We start from the raw sequence: 26,082 nt of genomic DNA, 5'->3' as shown, positions 1-26,082 counted from the left end.
GGAACTTCAAGGGTTAATTCTCTGACTCAGCACGGAAAGACTGAACACATCTGCAGCCGAATGAAACAAGAGCGGGCAGATTTGGGAACCCAGTGGCCAATTTCGACAGGCGGTTAAACCCACAGGGTGGTGCGTCACTTCCTCTGGAAAACTTTGTTAGGACGCAGCCCACTGATGCTTTCACTGGCTGAGAAGAGAGTCGGACGTTTCAGGCGCAGAACACGAGAGAAGCTAACATTTGTTCACGACTATTGCAGCTTTATCTATCTATCTATCTATCTATCTATCTATCTATCTATCTATCTATCTATCTATCTATCTATCTATCTATCTATCTATCTATCTATCTATCTATCTATCTATCTATCTATCTATCTATCTATCTATCTATCTATCTATCTATCTATCTATCTATCTATCTATCTATCTATCTATCTATCTATCTATCTATCTATCTATCTATCTATCTATCTATCTATCTATCTATCTATCTATCTATCTATCTATCTATCTATCCATCCATCCATCTATCTATATATTTATTTATATTTAAATCAAAGTTTTTCCTGTGTTTCTGCTTAAAGATGAAGAGATAGATAAAGAAAAGTGCTTGTAAAACCTGAATATATATATATTTTACCCTACCTAAGAAAAATAAGAGAAAATAAGGAACACAGTCGAACAACTAAACTTATGTCGTTAACATTAACTGAGAACCGTTTTTCAAAAATCCTGGCAATTTAAGTGAAATAATAATGAGTCATTAAATCGGTATAACCTGTTTGGTTTGGATGTGGGTTGGAACATTGGCACAGCTGCGACAAGACTTCAGAAAATAACAGGAGCGCGGTTTGAGTGTCACGACAGGTTCCACGAAAAGAAAAGCAATTATACGATTAATAAGACTGACGTGTTCACCTCCGTGACAGCGTTAATAACCACCTTAGACAATGTCTTATGACCCAATATAGTATATGTATAACATGATGATTAAAATGTGAATTTCTCTTAAAATCTATATTCAAATGTCATGATTTTTCAGTGGGATAATATTGACATCTTCTAGAAGAGATCTATGCCAGTCATTGATCATAACCTGTGACACTTGTTGATTTATAGCATCATAAACCTGGCTTCTTACACAATTACATATGTGCATCATAACCAAAATATTGTGTTTTTATGATCAATTTATCTATAATTCTGCATTCAAATGTTATAATATTTTATTATTTTACATCTTGAACTTGCTATTTTTAAATGAATCCTATTAACTGGGAAAAAATGCAAATCTAAATTCGTTTTAAACAATAATTATATGGCAGAAAAATAAAATAATAACAAAACATGCATTTTAAACAGTACCAAGTATGCTGTGAGAATAAAGTATTACAAGGAAGAGGCAGCTGATTCAATGCTCTTATTTTGAAAGTCGGAATTTCCTCCTTCAGAATATTGTTGGCTCATAACTTGTGAAACCCAAACTAGAAAAGCTTGACCACAGAACCATTTCCAGCGCTGTTGTGTTACAAATGTTAAGTAGTGATGACTCCACGTGCTGTGTGTACTGGTGCTGTCATGGAAGATAGACCCGCCACTGGCCATGAAAAGTATTGGTGTAATAATGGGTCACACTTGAAGTATAAGCAATGAATAATAGCTTTAATGGTAAACAAAACAAATGTGTTTGTGGTATCCCTTGTGTTGTCCCTGGGTAAAAATAGCGACCTCCCCCACTGCATATGTATTTACCGAAGTAAGGAAAGTTACTGATCCAAAAGCAACACAAGGGGTACCACAAACTCATTTGTTTCCGAGTACTCAGGTCACCTTTGACCCTTAGCGAACACAAGGATTTAAATGTATCATTATTTCATAATGATTTATTTTTCTGTGACTCTGTGTGGCAATCTTTCAAATGATACCAACATTTAAAAAATTAAGTTAAGCAAGATATGACAATTTTAAAAATTCGGATTTAACAAAAACGTCGCAACTAAAACATTGAACACTATTGACTTAGTATTACGGAAGTTTACCAGAAAGTGCATTTAATTAATGCATAACTTTCTTAATTTTTTATCACAGTACAATAATATTCACATATTTACATATAATAATAACAATATTAAATAGTGATTTCATTTAAATCTATTAATCCTTAGAATTTTAAACACACATCTGGTAATATTTGTGACTCACCGATCACAAATATTACCAGATGTGACTCCTTCAAGAAACATCTTAAGACGTTTTTATTTGTTCAGGCTTTTCCTAGATTTTCTGTAACTGCTGTTGTGTTATCAGTTTTATCTTGATCTTTAAAATTTATACTTTATTGAATAGTGTTTTGATTGTTTAAGCGCTTTGGGGCTCTGGTCTGGAAAAGCCCTAAAAATTACTTACTTACTTAGAAATATGTTTTTATTCATCAAATTTAACGTTCAATTTTGTCAGTTGAAATAGGCGTGACTTGATTTTTTTTAAATTGGGTTCAATGATTAACCTAAATCAAAGCAGCGGGACAGGTTTCTCCATAAGTTTTAATTTCCGAGCGTCCGTGAACGCAGCACGGCATCCCAGAGACGCGTGGAGCTTCAAGGCTGAACTTGCCTGAGCAAGACTTTGACATGGAACAGTCTGCGCGCCGCACTTGTGGATGCTGGACTGGATGCTGGGACACTTTAGGGATTTACTTTTCTCTTTCCTGAACAAACTGGAATTTATTTATTTTTTAAGGTGGAGAAAAAGTTTGTCACGGTGAGTTCAAGGACTTTGGTGATTTTTACCAAAATTGCTTATATTTTCTGTCTTGTTTATATTTTTCTTTTTTTTATATACGTTTATAGCTGGTGGGATGAACCGGTTTTTGTTGTGTGCTCTGTAGCAAAAATCATGTTCGGTACCTACCTACAGAGTCTCAATGACATGGTCAATTCCATGGTAAGATGTACGAGGATCCATGCGCGCGTGCATGTGTTTGCACTGCTGAGACATGCACGGCCTGAAGTCTGCTCTATTAATCCCTAACAACGCTCCATAGACTGTCAAGTTTGGACTAAAATAAGCATGTGAATAAACTATTTCTTTGCACTAAAAATATGTAGTGTTCACTTGAGAAAAAAACCCCGTTGAATCTGACCTTCTTAGGAATGAACTGACTGAACACTATCATAGATACACTCGATGACTCACGTATGTGCTAAAGCAAATATGGAGTCTCACGGTTGTCATGGTGAGTTCACAACAGAAAACAAAAGAGGAAAAAATCAAAGAACCTGGTAAATAATTCATGTTGCCGTTGTTTAAAAAGTTACTTTTTTATATATATATATATTTTTTTAAAGTCTACCTTAAACTAAAGATCATCTTTGCTTTTGCAGAATTTAACTGTGGTTTTTAAAGTACATGTTGTGTCACTCAGACTGTACAGTTACTAAGACACAAATTATACAATACTACACACTACACACCTGCAATAAGAGTAACTAATAACAATAATATACAAGTAAGTGTGTAATAAGTAAGTAAGTAATATTTGAAGCGCTTTACTAGACCAGGGTCACAAGGCGCTTAAACAATCAAAACAATACCCAATAAAATATATGCTTAAAAGGTCAAGACAACAACGAAAGTTTATCTTATTTTACAGAACTAGTCCGTCAAAGTAAGTATATAAGGATTAATTTTCAGATTTATTATTATTGTTTTTAATGGATTGTATATAATCTGTTAAATTCACATTTGTTTATAACTAATTATAACTATAACTTATGCATTTGAACAATATTTCCATGAAAACTTCATGGAAACAACAAGAATGCTTAAGCTATTTAAGTTTGTTTAGAAAAAAAAAAAGATTTTCTCAAGTGAATACCCTGTGGTTCACTGGTGAATACTTAAGATTCTTTCTCATGTTTTCCCCAACCGACAGTCTGAGACTCCAGAGGAGCAGCAGACCGGGGTCTTGGGTCGTATCGGCAGCTGGTTGTCTCCGTGGCGGGGCAGGAGTCCCAAAAGCCCGACCGAGATCGTCTTCCCCGTCGGTGCCGAGGCGGTTAAACGCCAGGGAGAAGAAGAGGAGGAGAATGCAGCCTCTGTGAGCGCCGAGGCAGGAGACCAGCAGTGGGAGGCGAGCGAACACGATCCGGAGCCGGGACTCTTGAGAAACTTTCTGCCCAGTAAAGAGCAGGACGCCACAGAGTCTGCCCGCAGAGAGGGCTCGCCCGGGACCGGTGCTGAGCCAAAGGGGGAGGGGCTCGCCAGGATACGGAGTCGGATCGAGTCGGACAAGCGGATCGGCAACGGTGACAGCCGGAACCCGGAGAGGAATGTCGGTCGGCTGACGCATCCATCCTTCTCTGAAGAGCAAGGAGTGGCGTGGGACTCTGACCGAGACCACACCCAGAGGCCGGGGCACGCTCAGGCAGGTAAGACGCTGCACGTCTACCTGGAGGAAACCAGCGTGACTCAGCGCGGCACCAAGTCCGGCGCGGGACAGGAAGTCGTCCGCACCAAGGTGAAGAAGAGCCTCCAGGTCAAACCGAGAGCATCGTTGACCTCCGATTCACTAGACGACAACGAGGAGGCCGAGGATGCCGTCAGGTCCGAGAGCTACTACAGCGCTCTGGTAGGCGTGTCGCTCAGGTCCAAGAAGTCAGAGAGTGAATCGTCAGACGGCGACAGCATGGGGAGGAAAAATGCATCCCGGAGGAAGTACAGGAAGAACTCTCAGGGAGATCCAGTCAACAGCCCTCAGGAGAAACCCCCTCCAGACGCCTCCCCGGCCGGCCCGAGCAGAAGTCCGACCAGTCACGACGAGCCCGCCGCCGACTCCGCCCCCTCCTCTCAGGCCTCACCTGGAGGAGGGGAGACGGTGACTTCCTGTTCTGATAAGCTCAGGTATTTGGAAAACATTCAGGCCACGGCAAGAGAGGCGTGCGCGAGCGCAGCCATGGAGGACGATGACGCCGGTTACAAAGTGGAGAGGAAAACGGAGACGCCCGAGTCCAAGCGCAGGAGCATGAAAGTGTCCCGCAGCGAGGTCATGCTTTTCGCCAAAAATGTGCCGTTCATGGTGGAGCCGCCTGTGCCGGAGAAGAACGAAACTCTGGACCCGAAGCCTTCCAACGGAGCCAAAGAGAGCCTGGACGCTGAGAATAGCACAAGGTACGTGTGTGTGTGTGTCCTCACTTCAAATCTGTAAATAAGTTACAACGTCTCGTCAACATGTTATACAAACAGAAGCTTTTCTAGAAGAGAATGGAACCAGTTTGGTACAAAAGAATGAACAAACAGCCCGGCTTGACCTTTGGCTGAGTTTTGAATGGGGATGGGTGCAGTTGCGTGATCACAACTTAATGGAGGTGAACAAAACTTTCAAAAACAAGGATCACACTCAACCCTTTCATTATTTGTAATAGTCTGATTGACTGTTTTAGCCGAGTCATCCAGGATGCACCACACGACCCCACCTGTGGTAAAAAATAATGATAAAATATCATGTAATCTTATCTTAAAGTCTGTCAATCAACAACAGTCTATATAGAGCAAGCCGCCAAAAAGCAGGAAAGCATGTAAAACTTTGTCTCTTGCACAAGAATGTAGATCTTCAGTATTGACTTGACACTAGGGATGCACCCATCCCACCTTTATGGGCCTGATACCAATACTTGGGCTTTGAGCATCAATCGATACCGACCGATACTGATCGATACTGACCGGTACTGACCGATACCAGTGTTAAAATAGGAACTTTCTTGCCCTACAGTGAGAAAAACACTGGTTAGGTTTGAAATAAAAAAAGCATAAATGATCACATATGTAACTACAAAGTTGGTATGTATTTGAAACAAAGTGTTTTAAATGTTAAACCGCTATTCTGAGGATGAAAAGAAAAAAACAATTCAGTTGGTGATGAACATGATTAACCCTGGTGTCAAGCTCATTGGGTGAACACAATAAAATAAAATGAACACTTGTGTGGAATAAAGAGAGAGATTTAACATTATAACAATGTCTTGTGACGATTATTATGACCAAAATTATCAATTTTAAGGTGTTAAAAATTACTGAAATACTTGAAATATTGTTTTATTTAGCACCAAAAATCCGAACAGACTGCAGGTATTTAAAAGACACTTTTTTCTTTCCTTACAAGATAAATACACACTTCCCTCCTTAAAAAAGAAAAGATTTTGCAAAATCCTTTGAAAGAAAAGAAATACTCAAATGTGGTCATATTTTAAAATAACAAAAAAGTAAACAAATCAAATAAACTAGTCCTAATGTGCAGGGGAAAGTCTTGAAAACATTCGGTCACAATCGCAGTTTTAAACACATTTTTTTAATACATGGAAACGCTCAGTAATTACATTATAATGACAGTAACTGAGGCGTGCTGGACTTGTTTAACGTTGTTTACAGTTTTATGTCGGGCTCCTCCAACTTCATCACCTGATCCAATTCCATACGATTTAAAGTTACTAAGTAAAGCGTTGTAGGACCTATTTCACCAGCAACAAGCACAAACTATTCATTGAATTGAGGCAGATACCAATGACAACATAGACAAACGACTCTTATTGTTTATATATGGATTTCATGCTAGGTTTGGCGCGATCCTTCTCTAGATGCAGCATCTAACCAAACATTTAAACATCTTAAAACGTCCAACACCACCACGCTGAACCTTGCGAATTCAAGAGTAAACGTTAATGAATCATATTCCTTTAAAAACTCGTTTCATAGTTTAATCTAAATGTGCTAAAATGTTAAACAAAACTTCCGAAGCTAACTATATAGCATCTATGCAACTATGCAGTGTAAAGCAGTCGAGAAGAAATATTCAAACTGACTCATGTTTCGTGACACAATACGACACACGAACAATGACCTACCTGTTGGTTTGTTTTTGCCCTACATGACTTAACTGTTGCACAAAGTGTGCAAGGCTGAATATTTAGAATATCTGACCTGGTTCCAGTCTTACTCAAAGCAGAGGTGAAGACATTTGGTAAAAAAACAACAACTGACACAACAACTGTAATCATAGATCAATGACTCATCATTATATGTTTATATGACGTTTTGTCTACGCTTGGACACGATGTACTGAAAATAACAAGTTGTACTCGGTCATTGCTTCAATGACGATAAAGGAAATTCGATTCTGAACGAAGCAGACGTAGAAGAATTCAACTCTTGTTTTGACAGTGTTGTTATTCGTATGTTGTCGTTCAGGTCTTGAATTCCATCATTTCTCTCGGCAGAACACCAGACCTTAAGAAAATAAATGATCCATCGAAGGCGGGCCCAGGACGGATCGCAGACAGGATCAACATCTTCGAGCGCCAGGCTGGCGAACACCAGAGCACTTTCCCGAACCCCAGGAGTCTGGAAGGCTCGCCGGTCCGAAAACCACCCGGGAGGCTGAAGGCGGACTTTGTTCCCCTGAAGGAAGAATCCAAATCGACCGGTGGCGTCTCCAGGACGGACCCTCAAGCCGGCACCGGAGAGATCCACGTGTCGTTGAAGCAGCGGATGAGGAACTTCACGGAGAAGCCGGCGATACCACCGAGTTCGGCCCGGAAAGTGGCGATGAGGAAGTCCCCGTCCCCTGTTGCGTCTTCAGAGTCAACAGAACTGGCCGGTCAGGGTGAACCGGATACAAAGAAGAACTCGAAGGCAAATGTACCGTCGAAGATGGAACAACCTGATAAACAAGTAGAGAATTCAACTCAGGCCTCTGAGACAGACAAACGTAGCTTGAAGGCCAAACCCGACAGTCTACAGTTGGTCGAAACACCTAAAGGGTCGGATGAACCCACCGGACATAACGCCGTCAGTCCGAAAAGTCCAAACAGAACAGGTTCAAAGTCTAAAAAAAAGAAAAGCAGAGAGTCAGAAAACAAGCCGGAGCCGTTGGAAAGTAAGCAAGTCGTGAAACAGGTGGACCGTAAAACCTCATCAGATAAAAAGACAACACACAACAAGTCTGAGTCTGAGAGGACGGACAGAGAACTTGAGAACAAAGCGTTGCACACACAGGAAGATTCTTCCGTGGGCTTCACTCAAGATGAACCTGATACTGCGCCTATTAAGCCAGAAACAAAGACGCCTATTGATGAGAGTTTGGTTATTTTACCCCTGAAGGAAGAAAAGAAAGCCACGTCACGGTCCGTCGAGCAACCCGCGGAGAAAACTTCTCCAGTGAAAGATGCAGCTGTGGAGCATCATCAGTTAAGTAGAGAATCAGTAGAGACCGGCGCTAAGGAGGTTTGTGTAGAAAGTGTAACGTCTGTGGCACCAAAACAAACAAAAGAAGAGGTTAGTCACCCAACCCCGCCTTCGGAAAATCAATCTCCGAAGGATGAAGCTCCTCACAGGGATCAGGGTCTCGAAAAGGGACAGGCGAGTGTTGCTGCCAATAGCCAGAACGAAACAGGAACTGTGTCCTCGGAACTGATCAGTGGATCATCTCAAGGACAGCAGCCGAAAAAATCCGCCGCCGCCGTAGAACGTGCCACAGACGTTACCCCAGCAGCCGGGGTTACGAATGCGCCGGACTCTCAAAGCCAGACATTAGGCTTTGAAACCCGAGCCGGACCAGTTGAGACACAGAATGGTTCTGTTCCTGTGGAAAGAGTGAAGAATTCGACTGATGAGTCACAGGCACGTGGTGCCAGCACAGCCACGCATTCCAGCTCGACGCCGGTTACCAAAACAACGGCGGCAGTAAGGGAAGTGAATGTCAGCGAGTCCAGTGACACCCGAGTGCCGAAAAGTGCAGGCGTAGTATCAGTGGGAGAATCAAGTCTTGGTACAGAAGTGAGAACTCGGAGCCCACAGAGAGCAGACCAGGGGGGGGGGAGTGAAAAGAAGGGTTCAGTGTCCTCTGCAAAGACTGTCTTGGTCGATAATATGACTCCAGCGCTCAGTCAGGGAGAAGTTAATATTCCCAAAACTACAGTCAAGGTTAAAGAAGGTGAAAGTCCCTCAGGAAGTGTGACTTCTTATACAGAAAAGACTGAAATAAAAGATAGTTGTTTACTCTTGGAACCAAAGAGTGACGCCCCGAAGGGAAACACTTCCCCAACTTCTAATAAGAAACCCCAAAGCCCGTCCACCATGAGGAGGCTCCCTTTGCCGCGGTCGCTGAGCAAAGACGACTCCGACATGCCGGAGAGCCCGTCGAGCTGGCTGGACGTGGACTTTCCCAAACAGAGACTTAAAGTCTCCGGTCCCAGGCTGAGCTCGTGCGGGAGCGAGAGCAACCTCCTGGAGGTGTCCGACGACCTGGACGACGACGACTTCGTGGAGAGGATCAAGAAACTCTGCGCGCCGTTCCAGCTGCCGCCTCGCAAGCACAACACCTTTCGGCCGCCGCAGCCTCTGTTCGCCCTGCCCGCCATCAAGGAGGACCGCTACGAGAAGACCTTCAACCCCGAGGAGTTCACGTTTGGCTTGAGGAAGAAGAACAAATTCTCCATTGAAACCCCGAGCCTTTTAGCCAGACTCCAGGGCCCTGACGCCAAATCTGCCATTAAACCCGCGAGGGCCAGTCTAGCTGACCGCTCCATGCTGGTCAGCACTCTAGAAGCAGATGATAAGACCTCCCTCAAGGAGGAGGAGGATGTACAGGAAGAGGAACAGTTCCGGACGCGGTCTCGACTGGAGGGCAGCTGTGTCCTCAGCGGACTCACAAGCTCGGTGTGGAGAAGCAGAAGGAACGAAGCTCTGATTCTAGATGACAATGGAGAAGCTTCGCCCACCGAGTCCCCCGAGTTAAGCCCGCAAACAGAAGCCCCCCCACCCAGTCCAACTGTTCTTCCCTCCAGAGAAGAGGCGCTTCAGCCTGCGGCGGGTGACTCAGGCCCTCCCTTTCCTTCCTTTAATGACATCAAGCTGCCGGACTTTTTAGTCAGGCGCCAAGAACCAATGAAACCACGGCAGGACGTTGAAGGACGGCAGGAGCAAACAGAGGTATGTTCACGAGCAACAATCATGTTTGACTCGCCGTGATCGGATGTATTTACACAAGGAAAGTTTGCTCTTGTTCTTGTTTGACTAAGAATCTTATGAATCACATTACATGCAACAGACCAGGGAGCAAATAATACTCGAGGATCTACTCGACTCTTTACTAGATGGATTATCTTGGAATGTTGGTGCGTGTGGTTCAGAAGGGGTTGTTCCAAAAAAAAAAGCAGCTGCTAATTTGTGCAGAAATGTCAGTGACAGCAAAGAAACTTTCATACATTCACACGGTTTTCCACGAGTATATCATTAGAAGCTCAGGTTTGGTGTCTCTGGCGATGCATTCTGTCAAAGGAATGTTAAAGATACGAATTATATCACATGATTATATGGCTACAGAAAGAGTTGGTGTCTGACTTGACGTTTTTAAATGAATTCTTTCTCAACTGGAGGCTGTTTTTTTTAGATGAAAAACATTCAAGTTGTACTCTCTCAAAACTTCTGTAACTTGGATAAGATGGTAAACCAAACATAGTTGGGGTTAAAGGAGACTGACTTTATGTTATGTTTACATCAGAAGAGGTTGGACGATTTATGAGAAGCTATCACATTAGCATGCTAACCAACCAATTATTACATTAGGGTTAATCCAGAGGGATCAATAAGGTTTATCTAATCCCAAAGTCCTGACTCAGATTTGAAGATTTTAAAAGCAAAAGAAAAACTACATTATATTTTAGTTCATCCTAGACGTCAGGACTGGATCAGTTGAACAAGAAATAGGTTGTTGTCTCAAAAAACTTTTTTTTAAACCAATGATATCATAGCAAGGTGTTTAGAATATTAGCACAGCTAACAGTTTAGCATATTAGCACAGCTAACTGTTTAGAATATTAACACAGCTAACAGTTTAGCATTTTAACACAGCTAACTGTTTAGCATATTAGCACAGCTAACTGTTTAGAATATTAGCACAGCTAACTGTTAAGAATATTAGCACAGCTAACAGTTTAGCGTATTAGCACAGCTTACTGTTTAGCATATTAGCACAGCTAACTCTTTAGCATATTAGCACAGCTAACTGATTAGTATATTAACACAACTAACTGTTTAGCATATTAGCGCAGCTGAATGTTTAGTATAGTAGCACAGCCAACAGTTTTGCATATTAGAACAGCCAACTGTTTAGCATATTAGCACAGCTAACTGATTAGTATATTAACACAACTAACTGTTTAGCATATTAGCGCAGCTGAATGTTTAGTATAGTAGCACAGCCAACAGTTTTGCATATTAGAACAGCCAACTGTTTAGCATATTAGCACAGCTAACTGATTAGTATATTAACACAACTAACTGTTTAGAATATTAGCGCAGCTGAATGTTTAGTATAGTAGCACAGCCAACAGTTTAGCATATTAGAACAGCTAACTGTTTAGCATATTAACACAGCTAACTTTTTAGCATATTAGCACAGCTAACAGTTTAGCATATTAGCACATGGACCTACATTTGGGACAGAAAGTGACATTATCCTTTGAGAATTGTACAAATCTTTCATTGTAAAGGTCTGTTTTGTTGAGTTTTTTGTATAAAATCTTTGGTATAAATAACGTTTTTTATTTTATTTTAGGGTACAGAGAGTCCACTCTCCATCATCAATCCATATGCCGATTTGGTACCATCATCCTACCCAGGTCCTCCTCCTTTAGAAACCCCCTCTGAGATGAAGCCCCCCTGCACCGTCAATCATGTGAGAAGCTGGAAATACTTTTATCGCTGCTACAGCGTTACAGAATAAAAAACAAATGATGGTCGTCAAGTTACTATATTGAGTGATGGTATTCTAACTGGTTTTATACATGTTTACTTCTTTTAAAAGTATATTTTATTTCCATTTTAACCCAAAGTATAGCTTGATTCCCTTTTAAGACACATTATAATGCATTATAAATATTCATTTATTTAATTTAATTAAATAGGAATGAAATATTTGCTGAAATTAAGTGTTGTGTTCATGTTCTTCAGGAAAATGACAAACTCAGAACTCCCTCCGCCGTCACTGAGACCGATGCGGCCGTGAAACCCGGACTGAATGTTCCGGGGGCTAAAAGTCAAGCGGAGAATAAACCTTCCACTCATCACAGAGCGCGTGTCAATCATGTGAGTGTGAGGACTTATCTGTCTATTACTGGCTCTTTTAACGGAAACTCATTCTCAAATGAATTTTCTTCACCATAAACCATTTAAATATTAAAAAACATCCACTTATTTTCCATAAAATTCTGTATCTTTTGACCCGTCACCTCTGCTCCTTAGCTTATCATAAACAGTGATGACTAAAATATGCCTAATGTCAAATTTCTACTCACCAAACTTTTCCTCCTAGGTTCGGGTCCCCAGAAGGTTCCACAAGAGGCCCGGGAAGGTAAGATTCTGCTTACAAACAATAGGAAACACTCACTTGTGTGAGAGAGACATCTGCTCTTCATTTGCACTTCGCGAGGGTAAACACATTCAAACCAGAACTGGATGTGATTAGTCGTCTGTTCTGCCAGCGCGAACCACCCGAAGAAACTCATGTTTGCTGTCTGGAGGAAGTCGAATTACTTTAAAAAAAAGAAAAGCAGATTTTTTTGTAATTAATCACAAAATTCCTCCTCCGCTCTCATTGAGATGATGTTCTAACATGACGTGTGATCTGCTCCGACAGATATCGCTGTACGAAAAAGCTCAGTTCAGCGGCGAAAAGTACGACATTTACAGGGAAGACGCCGACGCCTCGTCACTCAAGTTGTCGCCTGTGATATCAGTGAAAGTTGTGAGAGGATGGTGAGTCTGAGACGTGGATGTTGTTTAAGATGTATTTGTCATATGTTTATTTTTAACTGAAATATTATATTCATATTAATGACAAATCAAATACAATTATTCATGACTAAGAATGCAATGTGGTTAAGTAGTTAGCATGAATAAATATATATATTTAAATTTAAATAAAAGTTTGTTTCTTGTGAATAAACATTAAACATTGTCCAGAATATAATCGTTTTTATTATCAATTTACTGTTTTGTTAACAAACTAAAAAGTCTCTTTTTTATTTATTTATATTTACATTTTTTGCAGCTTTTTAAACATTAAGTTTAAAATTATATATTTTTGGGGAACATCATCCTTTTCTTCAAATTAATTCTTATTTTTTATAGTTTTGTGATTTAATTGTTATTATTTTTTAAGTTGATGCATTGCCAAAATAGTTTAACTTTAAATATTTTTGGCAAATTGCTTAAATAAAGCTGATATTTTTTGTTAAATTTAGAATTTAATAATAAATTATTCATTTTATTATAATTAAATAAATGTATTTAAAAATATATATTTATGGGTGTAAAAACTGGTGATGGTCTTATGAATCTTCATGAAGCAGTGTGAATTTTCTCTCTTTTCTCAAATTACAGTCTTCTACTGGTTATTTAATAAATACATATTATTGACAATATATTAATAATTTAAGACTCAAGGTCATAATATTTCCCACATAATCTCTGATGTTTCGTTAAGTCTTCAGCTTCAGGATCGATAAAAGGTCTAAATGGATTATAAAGGAAAGCAAACGTCAGGGGCATCAATGCAAACCCGCCAGAAGTCGTGTCCCTTGAAAGATCTGCTTCAGACCGACCTTGTTATTCAGTTCGTTATTCAGTAAAATCAATTAAATTTGTGTTTTGCTCGCCGAATCAGTCTCAGGCCGGCGCTCTGGACCACAACTGATCGTCAGTCGAGGGAAATCAGATCTTCTTGTTCAATTTTGCAAAAGCAATTTCCTGAGACGAGTGGCGAAACCACGGGAAGAACAGGCTGATGCGTGATCGGCAGAACTCGCGGGGTTTTTAATGTATTCTTGAGGATGAAAAAAAGTTTTAATGATCAGGAGAATGTGTCGCAAAACAAGAAACCCCCCCCCCGAACTTTTTAATCTTGCATTTTATATTTATTCAGAAAGCGTCTACAAAGAAATTGTCGAGCTCACGTACTGAGCGTTGTTTTGACGATTGTTCACCTCCACAGTTGGATCCTCTACGAGAAGCCGGGCTTCCAGGGCCGCTGCATCCCCCTGGAAGAGGGCGCTATAGAGCTGCCTAATGAGTGGGCGGAGCCTGGGCAGGAGTCACAACCCATAAGCATGGGTTCTCTGCGACACGTTGTCTCCGTGAGTGGCGGCCGATCGAAAAAAACCTGCACAAAGACACATTATTCAATAACATTTCTAATTAATATCTGACATTTTTTTTCTAACTTCCTGTCAGTTAAAAAATCTGCAATCCTTCTCCGCAGGATTACAGCTTCCCTCACATCGATCTGTTCACCGAGCCGGAGGGACGAGGCCGAGTGACACCGTACCACGATGACGTCATAGAAACCGGCTCCTTCGGCATCCCGCTGAGCACGGCTTCCATCCAAGTGCACTCCGGAGTGTGAGTAGATGCCATCAAACCGATGACAGTTAATGAGCTTGGCGTTCAGCCGACTCACAGTCAGCAGCGGAATATGTGGCAGGTTTTTCATGGAGGAGAGGTATTTATGCTGCGCTCACACTGGGTGAAAATTGGAGGTACTTTAACGTGGGGGTGGCAGCAGGTATTTACCAAAGATTACTTCAGGACTGAAGAGTGGTCTTTTTTTTCTATTGTGTTTTTTAATCTAAAATGATCACATCTTTTACAATTCTTTACAGATTTAAATGTAAACATTTATTTAACATTTCTCTGTAAATGTATTTCAACAATCACACTAAATATCACTCTAATTATTTTACTGTAATTTTAGCCACTTAAAACTTAATCTGTCATGTCCAAACTCTATTTTTTTTTTTTGTAAAATGACACATATATACAGTATTTCTTGTCGCGTCATAATTCAATATAATTATGTTTTTGCCTATCTGTCTCTTATTTACATTGATTTAAACAAATATAAAACTACTTTTTTCACTGTTTTCTGTAGATTTTCATTTGGATTTTTTACTTTAAATCTTAAAAAAAAGCTTTAAAAGTATTATTCATAAACGAAAATAAACTCTACAGAAAACGTTTCCACTGTAATTCACAACGTTTTATATTGAATATTTTCATTTGGTCTTTGTTTTGACGAGCACAGAAAGGGAGAACCAGACGAAGGTGTGGAAAGAATTTGGCAGCAGGAGGTTTTTTAATGTGAGAGAGGCGTTGGTTGTGACGGCGACGTGCGACAGTACAATGTTGATTCCCACAGTCATAAACTGCAGAAAAGTAACAAAACTATTCTTTGCTGTTCGCGTGAAGGTCGACATCTTGTCTTGATTACAACAAAAAATAGATACACAAAGAGGTTTTAAAAGCATTGTTTTTGAAACAATTCTTCACCATGTTGTTATAATGGAGCTCCGGCACGCTAGACTTAGTTCTATGAAAGTAATATTTATCATAATTTCTTTTATAAATCACATGTTAAATTAAAGCTATTGTATATAAAACGCAAAAAGTCAAGCAGAAAGCAAAAAACATCTTAAGGTTCATATGCGGGTTTCTTATTTTAGTTTACGCTTCATTAAAGACACAATTTAGTTAGCCGTTAGCATGTGTTAGCATCCTTATCAATTTATCCATTAGCATTAGTGCATTAGCTTTCCTGTCAAAGTGAAATAGCTAAAGACGGCAAGATGTTGTAGATGATTAATGATACATTCTAAAGTAATTTACCATTCTAAAGTATTTTTAAATAAAATTAAGAACTATATTCAGCTTAGTATTTGACGAAGCACAATCGACATTTTCATCTACCATGATATGGAATTGTTATTGTAACATATTTAGTATCATTTGGACTTATTTAAGATGACTTTGAGTTTTAAATGTAATTTAATCATGATTAAATCCAGTTAAGTTCTCTCTTTAAAGGTCAACTAATGTGAAAACTCTACTCAGATGTTTCAAATGTTGACGTCCCTCATCATGACCATGTTTTGAAATTACACTTTAGAAAGTTCTCCACCCTCTGAAGTCTCGGCAAACAAGAGGTTACAAGAGCGGAGTTCATTATGACATAATAATAATTGCAGCCAGCTGTAATCACGCCCCACTTTGTTTATACAACGGGACCCTTTGAGATTGATGACGTACGGTGACAAAAATCACAGCAGAGTGGCCGTGGTTATGGTAAACAAGATTTTAACTCCAGAAGTGTTTTCAGTGGGCGGGGCTTAAGCACATTTTCTAATGTAAATATTTCAAATAAAAGAGAGTTTTGTACAAACAGACACATACTGATGATACAATAGAGTCCAACATCTATTTAAGACACACTTAAATCAACACACTAGTTGAACTTTTACTAAAATCAAGAGACAACAAAACGCTTCTGGCACTGTTTACAGTCTTCAACTGAACAATCCACTCCAAATTTAATTTAATGCCTTTTCGCCTCTATAAAGCGCGTTGACAAATATCCCCCGTGAACTCCAAACCATCAGAGTTTTCTCATTACAACACACACCGTCGCTTCCTTCATGCTGTGGCAGGAGAAATTGTTTTTTGGCGGAGAAAGATTATTGTTTCAGTTCGAGTCAATAGCTGTAGAATTCATTAGAGAAATGTAAGTTGACGTGAAGCACAGAGACGACCTGCGGCTTTGCTGGATATAGTTTTTGAGAACGCCACAGTTTAACCAAGAGTCAGAGTCAACGCTGGGTTAGATGCTCCCTGAACGCCTCACGGAGTTTTAAGCAAAGGATTCCATTTGTTTATATCTCTCTCTCCTCAGCTGGATGCTCTTCAGTGACCCGGGCATGCAGGGTATGATGACCGTCCTAGAGGCAGGAGTGTACCCTGTTCCAGAGAGCTGGGGGTTCACGTCGCCTTTCGTGGGATCTCTGAGACCCCTGAAGATGGTCAGTTGGATTTATATCTAATGGCAAAGTCAATAAAAGCTGACGCTCAGAGCTTGTTAAAAAAAAAAAGCTAAATTGCAGTTAACAATCTACAGTTGCCATGACAACCGAGTATGGATTCAGATACCAGCAATAATCTCTTGTTTACAAAGGACAATAACTTTTAACTGAAACTGAGGAAATTGTTTCTTCTTGCTGTTTCCAGGGAGCATTTAAAGTGGAGAATTCCAATGAAGTCAAGGTGAGAACCGTTGTTTTTTTTAAACAAGATAAGGTGTGATATCGATTTCTGTCTACTTTATTATTATTGATTTATTATAACACTTGCTATACAGAAATTCTCTTGTACTTTTATTATCTTAAATATTCCTTTGTTGGCTCTAACCCTAGGGCACAACAATAAAACTACTATATCTTTCCTTGAATGTTACACAATGATATAAATCATTTTGGCACTTATGTACTAAAATAGTAACAGCTAATTAGCTGTAGCGATTCACTTATCTCACAAAACGATTCGATATATTCAGCTCTGATCCGATATATATTTTGTTATTAATTCTGTTTTTTAAGGGGACACAGAGTTTAAGTGACATCTTGTGATTATAGTAAGTAAGTAAGTAAGTAAGTAATATTTATTCATATAGCGCTTCGTTTTCCACTCTCTTCCAGTTCAAGAGAATTGAAAGACAACATTTGTCCAAACGGATCAGTTCTAAGAGTAGCTGGAGTTGACTGTATCCTCTCATCCACAGTCAATGCCGAGATCTCACAGGGTATTACTGTTTATTTGGCTGAAAAGACAAATCTATGCAGTGCCATTGAACATACAGTTATGTATAAAAATCTAGATATTTATCGATGCGTCCATTTTCTTTTACACCCCTAAAGCTAATGGCTACGTTATACTCATAGTTGTCGGCACAGACACTGTGACACAACAGCATTTCCTCTATGTATTTATAGTTCATTTTATGTTAAATCTTATATGTTTAACGTGTCAAATTTAAACCGCTCTGACCCTGAGATAACACAAGAGTTAAAAGGGCCATGTTGATTTTTTTTAAAAGGGGGGTCCTCGGCTTACCATAAAATGGTGCCTTGCCGAAAAGTGTCACCACAGATTGAAGTACAGTTTTATCGACTTTTTAACAACACAGGACACTCGAAAGTTCCACTTTTTACTATGAGGAATCATGATGTAGAGCTTTATACGCAAGGAAAATATTGACATTTTTATGGGGCCAAATAGCAAAACGATCCAAAAACTAGACACACACATGCTTTTATATGTTTATATCAATATATATCAATATATATCTGAGGTGTTGAGATGTTTAAGGTTAGACGTGAGATGTATGTTCACATTATTATTATCCTGCAAAAACATAATCGAATCCTTTCGTGCTCGTGCACATGCCCCGAACGTCAAAGGCACCTCAGAATGTCTCCAGTGACCATCGACTCGGTCCGGGATGAATAAATCGAATCAGTGCACATGACAGATGTTGTCATGGTAGCGTCATTCCTGCGATAACAATAAGTATAACAGGATTATCCGCGCGTGCACTATTGAGGAATATATTTGAATGAATCGTCTTATCTGCATAATCTCTCTGTGGTCGTGACAAAGTCTTGTTGCCATGCAGGCCGTGCTCTTCGACTCACCCGGGTTCGAGGGCTCCTCGCAGGAAATCGACGGTGACGTCTTCAGCTTCTGCGAAGACGACCCGGACGCTCTGACGCCTGCCCAGTCTGTGAAGATCGTCGGAGGACTGTGAGTTGCCTTCATTTTGCTCGAACACTCGCATGAAACCGTCGTTGGAATTCACCTTAAAACTTTGACCTCCAGCTGGGTGGGCTACAGTGAGCCGGGGTTCGAGGGTCAGCAGTTCATCCTGGAGGAGGGCGAGTACCTGGACCCCTCGGACTGGGGCGGCTCTGAGGCTTTCATGTCACTGCGACCCATTCTGTCGGTGAGTTTGTTACTGTCGGGAATATCACTCTTTCGCATTCAAAGTAACACAAGATATGTGACTTCTTTGTTTAGTGTTGGAAATAGAATTAAAAATATATTTTCATATGAATGAAAATTTAAATATAAGTTAAAAACACTTCAGGGCAGGATTTAAAATGATATTCCTGCCTATAAAAAAACAGAATATATATTACTTAATTTGTTCAAATTAGTTTAACTTAAACTTGTTATTAGGTATACTGTATGTTACATAATATTTTCACTTGTGTTTTAATGTAAGTAAAATGTACTTAAAACTGGCAAGTTAATGGTCCTTGACATTACAGCATTACATTGTACTTAAAAAAAATGGAATTTGTGTGCGAACACACAAAAAATATATATATTTTTAAGCAGGGATGCCGGATACGTCGATCACGATCTACCGTTCGATCACAAAGCTGTTGCGAGTAGATCGCATGATTTGATAAAATATTATATAAGAAAATAGTGAAGAGAGCTTAGATTGGCTGCTGTGCATGTCAATCAGATGGTTATTGCGCCAATTGGTTGAAAATTTGATTGACATGCAGAGCAGCCACTCTGAGCTCCCTCCTCTTCCACTGAACGCACGGCAAAGTTCATATGAATCGAGAATAAAAAGAGCAAAACGTGCAGACTTTCCTACAGTAATTTTACGCAATTCAGAAAAATTATATATAGAATTATAAGCTAGTTTTTTTTAATAATATATCGAACAAAAGAATGCGCGTTTGATCGCTTCAGGTTCTTCTCTACGAGAGTCACAGAAACATCACGTCAGTTCCATCGAAGTGAAGCCGCAGGTTCCAATGAAAGCGCAACAAATGCGGGTTTTCTTCCAGATTCTTTCATATAAATATTCTTTGTGCACCATTTGGGTTCGATTGAACGACCATTTTTACTAGGAAATCAATCCAATTCTTACTACATACGAGTCCTGAACTTGTCTGCAGTGGAGGATGAGATTTAACACAGGCTGACACTTAAGACCAGGTCTCATGGATCTCATGGACATCTTTGGAAGTTACTCTCAGAGGAAAAGTATCTTCTTATGAGGAAATCTGCTCCTCACGGACTGAACTATTTGAATATAGTTATTTATGTAAGTCAGTATTTCTATAAAGATGATTAAATCCAGACATCCTTCAATCATCACTGATTATCAGTCCATTCACTTCATTCAGTGCTATCATCTGAAGTATGTACTTACTTACGTTGAGAAAATTTGATGAAGGTAGATCTTTTGAACTTGATTATTATAAAAGTAGCTCGCAAAACGAAAAAGTGTGGGCTCCCCTGTTTTAAAGGATAACTAATGTGTTGATTTAAGTGTGTCTTAAATAGATCTTGGACTCTATTGAACTCATCAGTATGTGTCTGTCTGTACAAAACTCTCTTTTCATTTAAATATTTACATTAGAAAACGTAAGCCCCGCCCACTAAAAAGGTTTGGTTTTTCTGGCCACACCCATAAACCACGCCCGCTCTGATTGATCAAACATCAATGTTTGTCACGCTGTGCCATGAATCCAGGAAGTCTCCACCACCAAGGGACCCGTTGTATAAACAAAGCGGGGCCGTGATTACAGCTGCCATTATTACGGCATAATGGACTCCGCTCTCGTAACCTTCAGACAAACTTTTTGCACTTAAGGAGAAAATGTGATACAAATTAAGTTTTAATTTTAATTATTTATTTTTAACTTCAAATATTAAAACTAGAAATGATGACAACATTAACACATCACAAGATAGAATACTTGTTTTTAATAGTATTTCTTATTTCTAAACAAATACAAAACCATGGTTTACTTTCGCGAAACTTATTTAAAAAAAACAGCTTTTCATGGTTACATGGACTTTTTTTTCACTAAAAGGCAGCACACTTCACATCAATGTGTTGAATAAGGAGTTGATTTTTGAGGGTTTCAAAATCATGGTGAAAAATCAATACATGGTTTCAACTAGAGCTGAACTGCAGGCACATCCTAGTGGTTACAGTGTTATGAGCCATAATTGTAGACTCCAACTGGGTCGGTGACAAAGAAGGATTTAGTCAAATGACAAAAAACTACTTTGAACCACAAATTGTGTTTAGTTCCAAAAGGCAACCAAGAAATTGAATCCCGCTTTTAGCTGTTTCAGTGTTTTTCATCACACAGGACTTGATAAAGACGAATTGTTGCAGCAAATGTTCAGGCAGATCACTAAGCAGAGACTATTTTGGATTTATTTACACAAAGTATTATAGGTAATTGTGGTGAGGGGAAACACAAGATATGGGAAATCAAAAATGAACTCCCCTCCTTTAGTGTGAATCCTTCTAAAGTGCTAAAATAATCAGAAGGTTTGTAAGATTTTGTCGTTTCTTATCTCAACCAACCGTCACATATTTGATGTTTTTGAAGGGGTTATCCGATCCGTTCTAAAGTCTTTTTCCTCTCCACAGGACTTCCTGACTCCGCACCTGAAGATGTTCAGTGATCTAAACTTCGGGCAGATGGGGGTCAACATCGACTTGTCGGTGCCCGTGGGCAACATGGAGGACACCGGCTACGGCACGAGAACGCAGTCGGTCGACGTCATCAGCGGAGCGTGAGTGACACTCGTCAAAACGGGGGGTTAAGAGAGGACGGGTACATTCTTCGCTTCATTCTCCCGCCTTTTCCAAACAAGGAGAAGTTCATTCTTGTGCGCAGATTAGCCGCATAGCTCCGACCGAACCGCGCCCTCGCTGACAAGTCCCGACGACACACCTGTATATTCTGGCTGCCACGCCTGACTGGTGTCTGCACTGTCCTGCCTCGGGACTAGATTTCACTGCCAAAAATCATTATGTTGTCCATCTGTTGAACAACGTAGACACAGTTTTATTTTCCTCAAGACACAGCAATAATAATTAAATGATAGATCACAAGGATAGATAGGGTTGTAATTCAAATATAACATGTGGTTTGATGGATCAGATGTATGTATTCCTCAAAAAATATGGATTGGATCAAAATGTACAGTAAAATAGCAAAACAACTGTAAATTAAAATGTTAAATAGTTTTATCAAATAGAGACATCTAGTCAAGAAGAGGAGTCAAAACACTTGAAGAGGCAAAATAAATTGTACCTGTTTTTTACTTATTATTTAAGAATGCACATTTATTAAAAGTATTACTTAAATTTTGACATATGGACCTATTTTTGGTTTTTAATGACTAAAAGATACATTAAAACATATTTTGTAAAGAGCAACGTGAATGAATAATAAAAATAAGAATTAAAAAAATGATCTGACCCAACCCTAGAAAGGAAAATAATTAAATAAAATAGTTTGAGTTCAAAGTGGTAAATCAATCTGTAAAATGATTCGAAGAACGAGGAACATCTGGTTGATGTGTTGAGGCACGACTGGAGGCTCTTAGCGCCTTATACAGAACTGTTATTACGCCCGCCTCGCCCGCCTCGCCCGCCTCGCCCGCCCAGCGAGCCTTGAGTTGTCTTTGGGACGCAATTGTTTACACTCTGGCGTGTCACAACACTGTGTTTTTGTGCATCAACTGAAATGCCAGGGCCTGTCGGCAGGAATAACTGTCAGCAGAAACATGAAAGAAATCATTCCCATGTACACACGCACACACACACACACACACACACACCCGCACACACACACACACACACCCACACAGACAGCTGCTGGGAATTCTTTAGATGTTTCAACCGTTGGTGAGGCGCTTTACAAGACGTCTCAATGCTTTATCCTTGTGTTTGCTTAACGTTTGGTTGCATTCGAGTGCAGTAGGAATATCTCCAGCGCATTAATAGTGACACAACAACTACACGTTCGGTCTGGAGCACTTACCACGACACGCGTCAGAGCAGAGAGTCGGGTGAGCGGACCAGGTCCTGGACTCATGAAGGCTCGAGGGAACGATTAGAAACATCTGGAGTTGTTGGACTCGTGGAGGTGAATCCAGGTAATCGGGGGAAGCAGCTGCTGGACGTTAAGCTCTTAATCGCAAAAACGTCAAACAGACACAGAATTATTTCACGCCAAAGATAACTGAAAAAAGACTTCACAGCTTTAACAAAGTCCCTTTCCTGCTTTTTGGGTATATTTATTGAAATTAAATGTTAAAATTAAAGGACAGATTTTGTCTATTTGAATCCATGGCAAGGAGTTTGTTTGATTTCAGTACGTCACGAGTGGCATTCCCAGCATGCTTTGCAACACAGCGCATATTTAATTATGTATATATATCGGCATTTAATGACATAACCAAAGTATCGCCCTCAGGATTCTGGATTACAAAGAACCAACATCCAAGGAAATCTGCCAAGTATTGACCGTTCAATTGTCACTTGTTTAAATTAACAACATTAAGGGTCACAAACTCACCAGGGCATATGAGGTGTCATCACCTCTCAATGCTTTGCCGCCCAGCCAACCGATCACAGCTGCTTTCGACATAGCAACATCCACACATCATTTAAATGCAGTATTGTGGCGACCAATCAGCCGTCACTAAATGGAGCACTGTGTAGAATGGCATCATGGGAGTTCACGGTTTTGTTCGCACCATCATTTATATGGTTGCGGTAGTTAAAGGCTTTCAATGAACAAGGAGCTTAGATGTTCCTGACTGCAGCTTGATACAATATTTTTAAATATATAGTACAGTGTTTGAAACAAATCTGACCGACCTCGAAGTGACACAAATATATACTTAATTATTATTGTAAAAAACAGGTATCTTGGATCTTTAATACTGGAAGTTGTGACTCATAAGTAGGTCGCCTTATCAGCACGACGAGAAACCAAATTGAGGAACTCTGCAGGGCGGATTATTGGCCAGTAAAACAGATGAAGGCACATAATTGGCGTGTTTATATGACTGTGAGACACATCCACGCTCATTATTGATGAACGGTCCGTGTCTCCTGAACCGCCAGGAGATGAGATGGGTTTCTGTGGATATGAGGTGAATAGAGAATAAAAGAGATGTTCTTTTGTCTCCTACAGCTGGGTTGCTTTTGAAGAGCCGGGCTTTTGTGGCGAGTCATACATCCTGGAAAAAGGCCTGTATGGAAGCCCGGAGGACTGGGGGGGGCTGCAGCCCCACATCGCCTCGGCTATGGCCGTGCTTCTGGTGAGATGCTTTTATTTCCCTTCCTACGTGTTGCTTATTATTATTACAATCAGCTGACCCGGAGTGACCTCGGGACCAGGCACTCTTTTACTCTCTAATCACGTTAAGGAACATGGGACCCGGACTTTGTGGTCGGAAACTTTGTGTCATGAGAATGAAAGACATGGAGTTGACTCATCCTGAACTGAGGAAGTGAAACTTAAAACAAAGAAAAGTTAAGACAAAGATATATATTCATATTAAAGTAGTATCGACATTGTGTCTAAAATGGCCTTTTCAGAAGATATAGCATATCCCAGAATGCCTCATTCCGAAGCCCCAAAGCTGACTTTCATGGTGCTTTAGCTGCCGTAAAAGTTAATGAAAAAAGTCTATTATATTTAATATATAGTAGAGTTTAAATGGAGAATACATAAATAATTTGGTATTAAAATTGTATTCAATCATTTTCAAGCAGCTTCAAGAAAAAACACTTTTACATTTGCCCTTTCCAAATATGTATGTAATATAATATGCATTTGTTTTAAATGATATAATATAAAAAACATATAAACTAGAAGGTTAAAAGTATTAATGTTATAAAATAAAACTTATTTACTGTTTTATTTATGGGGCGGAAAAGTTAATTAATATAGTATCAGTTTTTAATTTAAATATTTAATAATTATTATTATTATATGTTTTCTAAACCATATGTGACTGTAGATACCAAAAAATGTATTTATATCAAACAGATTATTGGATGCGAAAATATTTTTAATGCAAAAACAACTAAATATAATTTACATTTACACATTTATTTTAAAATATAGGGAGATAAAGGTGTTTTGTCTTTAAATAAAATGTTGTATTTGGTCAGTTTAAACCCAAAATAATAAAAATACTGAAATATTATGGAAATTAAAAAATGTAAACATTGTCCTAAGATAAGAGACATTTTATCGACTGATTATGTCCTAAAATGAGTAGAAAATCTAGATGTACAGACATGAAGAAGATAGGTTGATTATTATTGTTTCTTATTAATTGTCAATAACATAAGAAATAGGGTCATGTTACAACCTGTTGTTAATATGAGAAAATAAAATGTATTTTTCATTCTCCGCAGGACGACTTTGAGAAGCCGGCCAAATTCAAGGTAAAGCTCCGAACAAACGAGGACCTGTCGTGTGTTTGTGACTCAGCATTTTTTTTGTTGTTGTCCTCAGGTGCAGCTGTTTTCTCTGCCCGGTTTCCAGGGCACCGTCCTCGTGGTGGAGGACAACTTGGCCTCGCTGCAGGAAGGATTCTGCGTGGCTTCGTGTAAGGTTCTGTCGGGCAGGTGAGCTGAGGAGGTCGTTTTTGTTTTTATCTTGTTGATTCAGGACCGGAGAGAACTCCGTGTCTCAATATCTGAAGAGAGAGATTTAATCTGGTCACAGAAAATGAAAATATTTATCTGAAGGAAATCATAAAAACGTTCTCGTGTGCGACAGTTGGTTGGCGTTCGAGGGTCCCGACTTCAGTGGGAAGATGTACGTTTTGGAGGAGGGCGGCTACCCGGACCTGAGGGCGATGGGCTGCGTCAACACCGGCTGCTCCATCGCGTCCCTGCAGACCACTGGCTTCGTGAGTGTTGGCTCTTCATCTCGGCTAAACAACAGCTGCTGTACATTTAGAGGAAAAAAAAAAAAACACTTTCACATTTAACGTTCACGAAATCAACCTTGCTCCAAATGTGAAACACAGACTGTCAATAACGAAGGTTTATTCGCCATGGTTTCCATGGTAACCTCATGGAGCTGCTGCCCTTTACTAAAACGTACCTTTCTTTCCAACTCTCTCCGTGGCTCGCCCAGGAGTTCTCGCTGCCCTCCATCACCCTGTTCGAGCGCTCGGGCCTGCGTGGGAAGAGGGTGGTCCTGACGGAAGGGTGCGTCAACCTTCAGCTGGCTGGGGGGTGCACCAGGGTCCAGTCCGTGCACGTGGAGGGCGGCATGTGAGTACAAGCAGTGATCAAAGTCCCTTGTTTATCGCGGGTTCTGAAACTCCCTGCAATAA

General features: G+C 39.9%; 1 protein-coding gene across 2 annotated transcripts in view; it reads left to right on the top strand.

Moving 5' to 3' along the window:
- Positions 1-26,082, top strand: part of LOC148067371 (uncharacterized) — a 30,045-nt gene that overhangs the window by 411 nt on the left and 3,552 nt on the right. Inside the window, exons 1-19 of one of the 2 annotated variants that reach the window (XM_087806544.1) lie at positions 2,455-2,943; positions 3,935-5,169; positions 7,272-9,984; positions 11,612-11,731; positions 12,007-12,141; positions 12,368-12,406; positions 12,692-12,810; positions 14,048-14,189; positions 14,315-14,454; positions 16,778-16,904; positions 17,110-17,145; positions 18,554-18,681; positions 18,757-18,880; positions 21,353-21,498; positions 23,916-24,042; positions 25,151-25,180; positions 25,251-25,363; positions 25,518-25,650; positions 25,881-26,020. In XM_087806544.1, the coding sequence (XP_087662670.1) occupies positions 2,896-2,943; positions 3,935-5,169; positions 7,272-9,984; positions 11,612-11,731; positions 12,007-12,141; positions 12,368-12,406; positions 12,692-12,810; positions 14,048-14,189; positions 14,315-14,454; positions 16,778-16,904; positions 17,110-17,145; positions 18,554-18,681; positions 18,757-18,880; positions 21,353-21,498; positions 23,916-24,042; positions 25,151-25,180; positions 25,251-25,363; positions 25,518-25,650; positions 25,881-26,020 (5,795 nt within the window). In that variant the 5' untranslated portion in view covers positions 2,455-2,895. Of the gene's footprint in view, positions 1-2,454; positions 2,944-3,934; positions 5,170-7,271; positions 9,985-11,611; positions 11,732-12,006; positions 12,142-12,367; positions 12,407-12,691; positions 12,811-14,047; positions 14,190-14,314; positions 14,455-16,777; positions 16,905-17,109; positions 17,146-18,553; positions 18,682-18,756; positions 18,881-21,352; positions 21,499-23,915; positions 24,043-25,150; positions 25,181-25,250; positions 25,364-25,517; positions 25,651-25,880; positions 26,021-26,082 lie in introns of those variants that run through there. The other variant, XM_087806545.1, reaches the window with a different exon arrangement.

The sequence above is a fragment of the Callionymus lyra genome, chromosome 13 (assembly GCF_982586985.1).
Source record: "Callionymus lyra chromosome 13, fCalLyr1.hap1.1, whole genome shotgun sequence".
NCBI lineage: Eukaryota > Metazoa > Chordata > Actinopteri > Syngnathiformes > Callionymidae > Callionymus > Callionymus lyra.
This window is presented reverse-complemented; position numbering and strand designations above follow the sequence as displayed.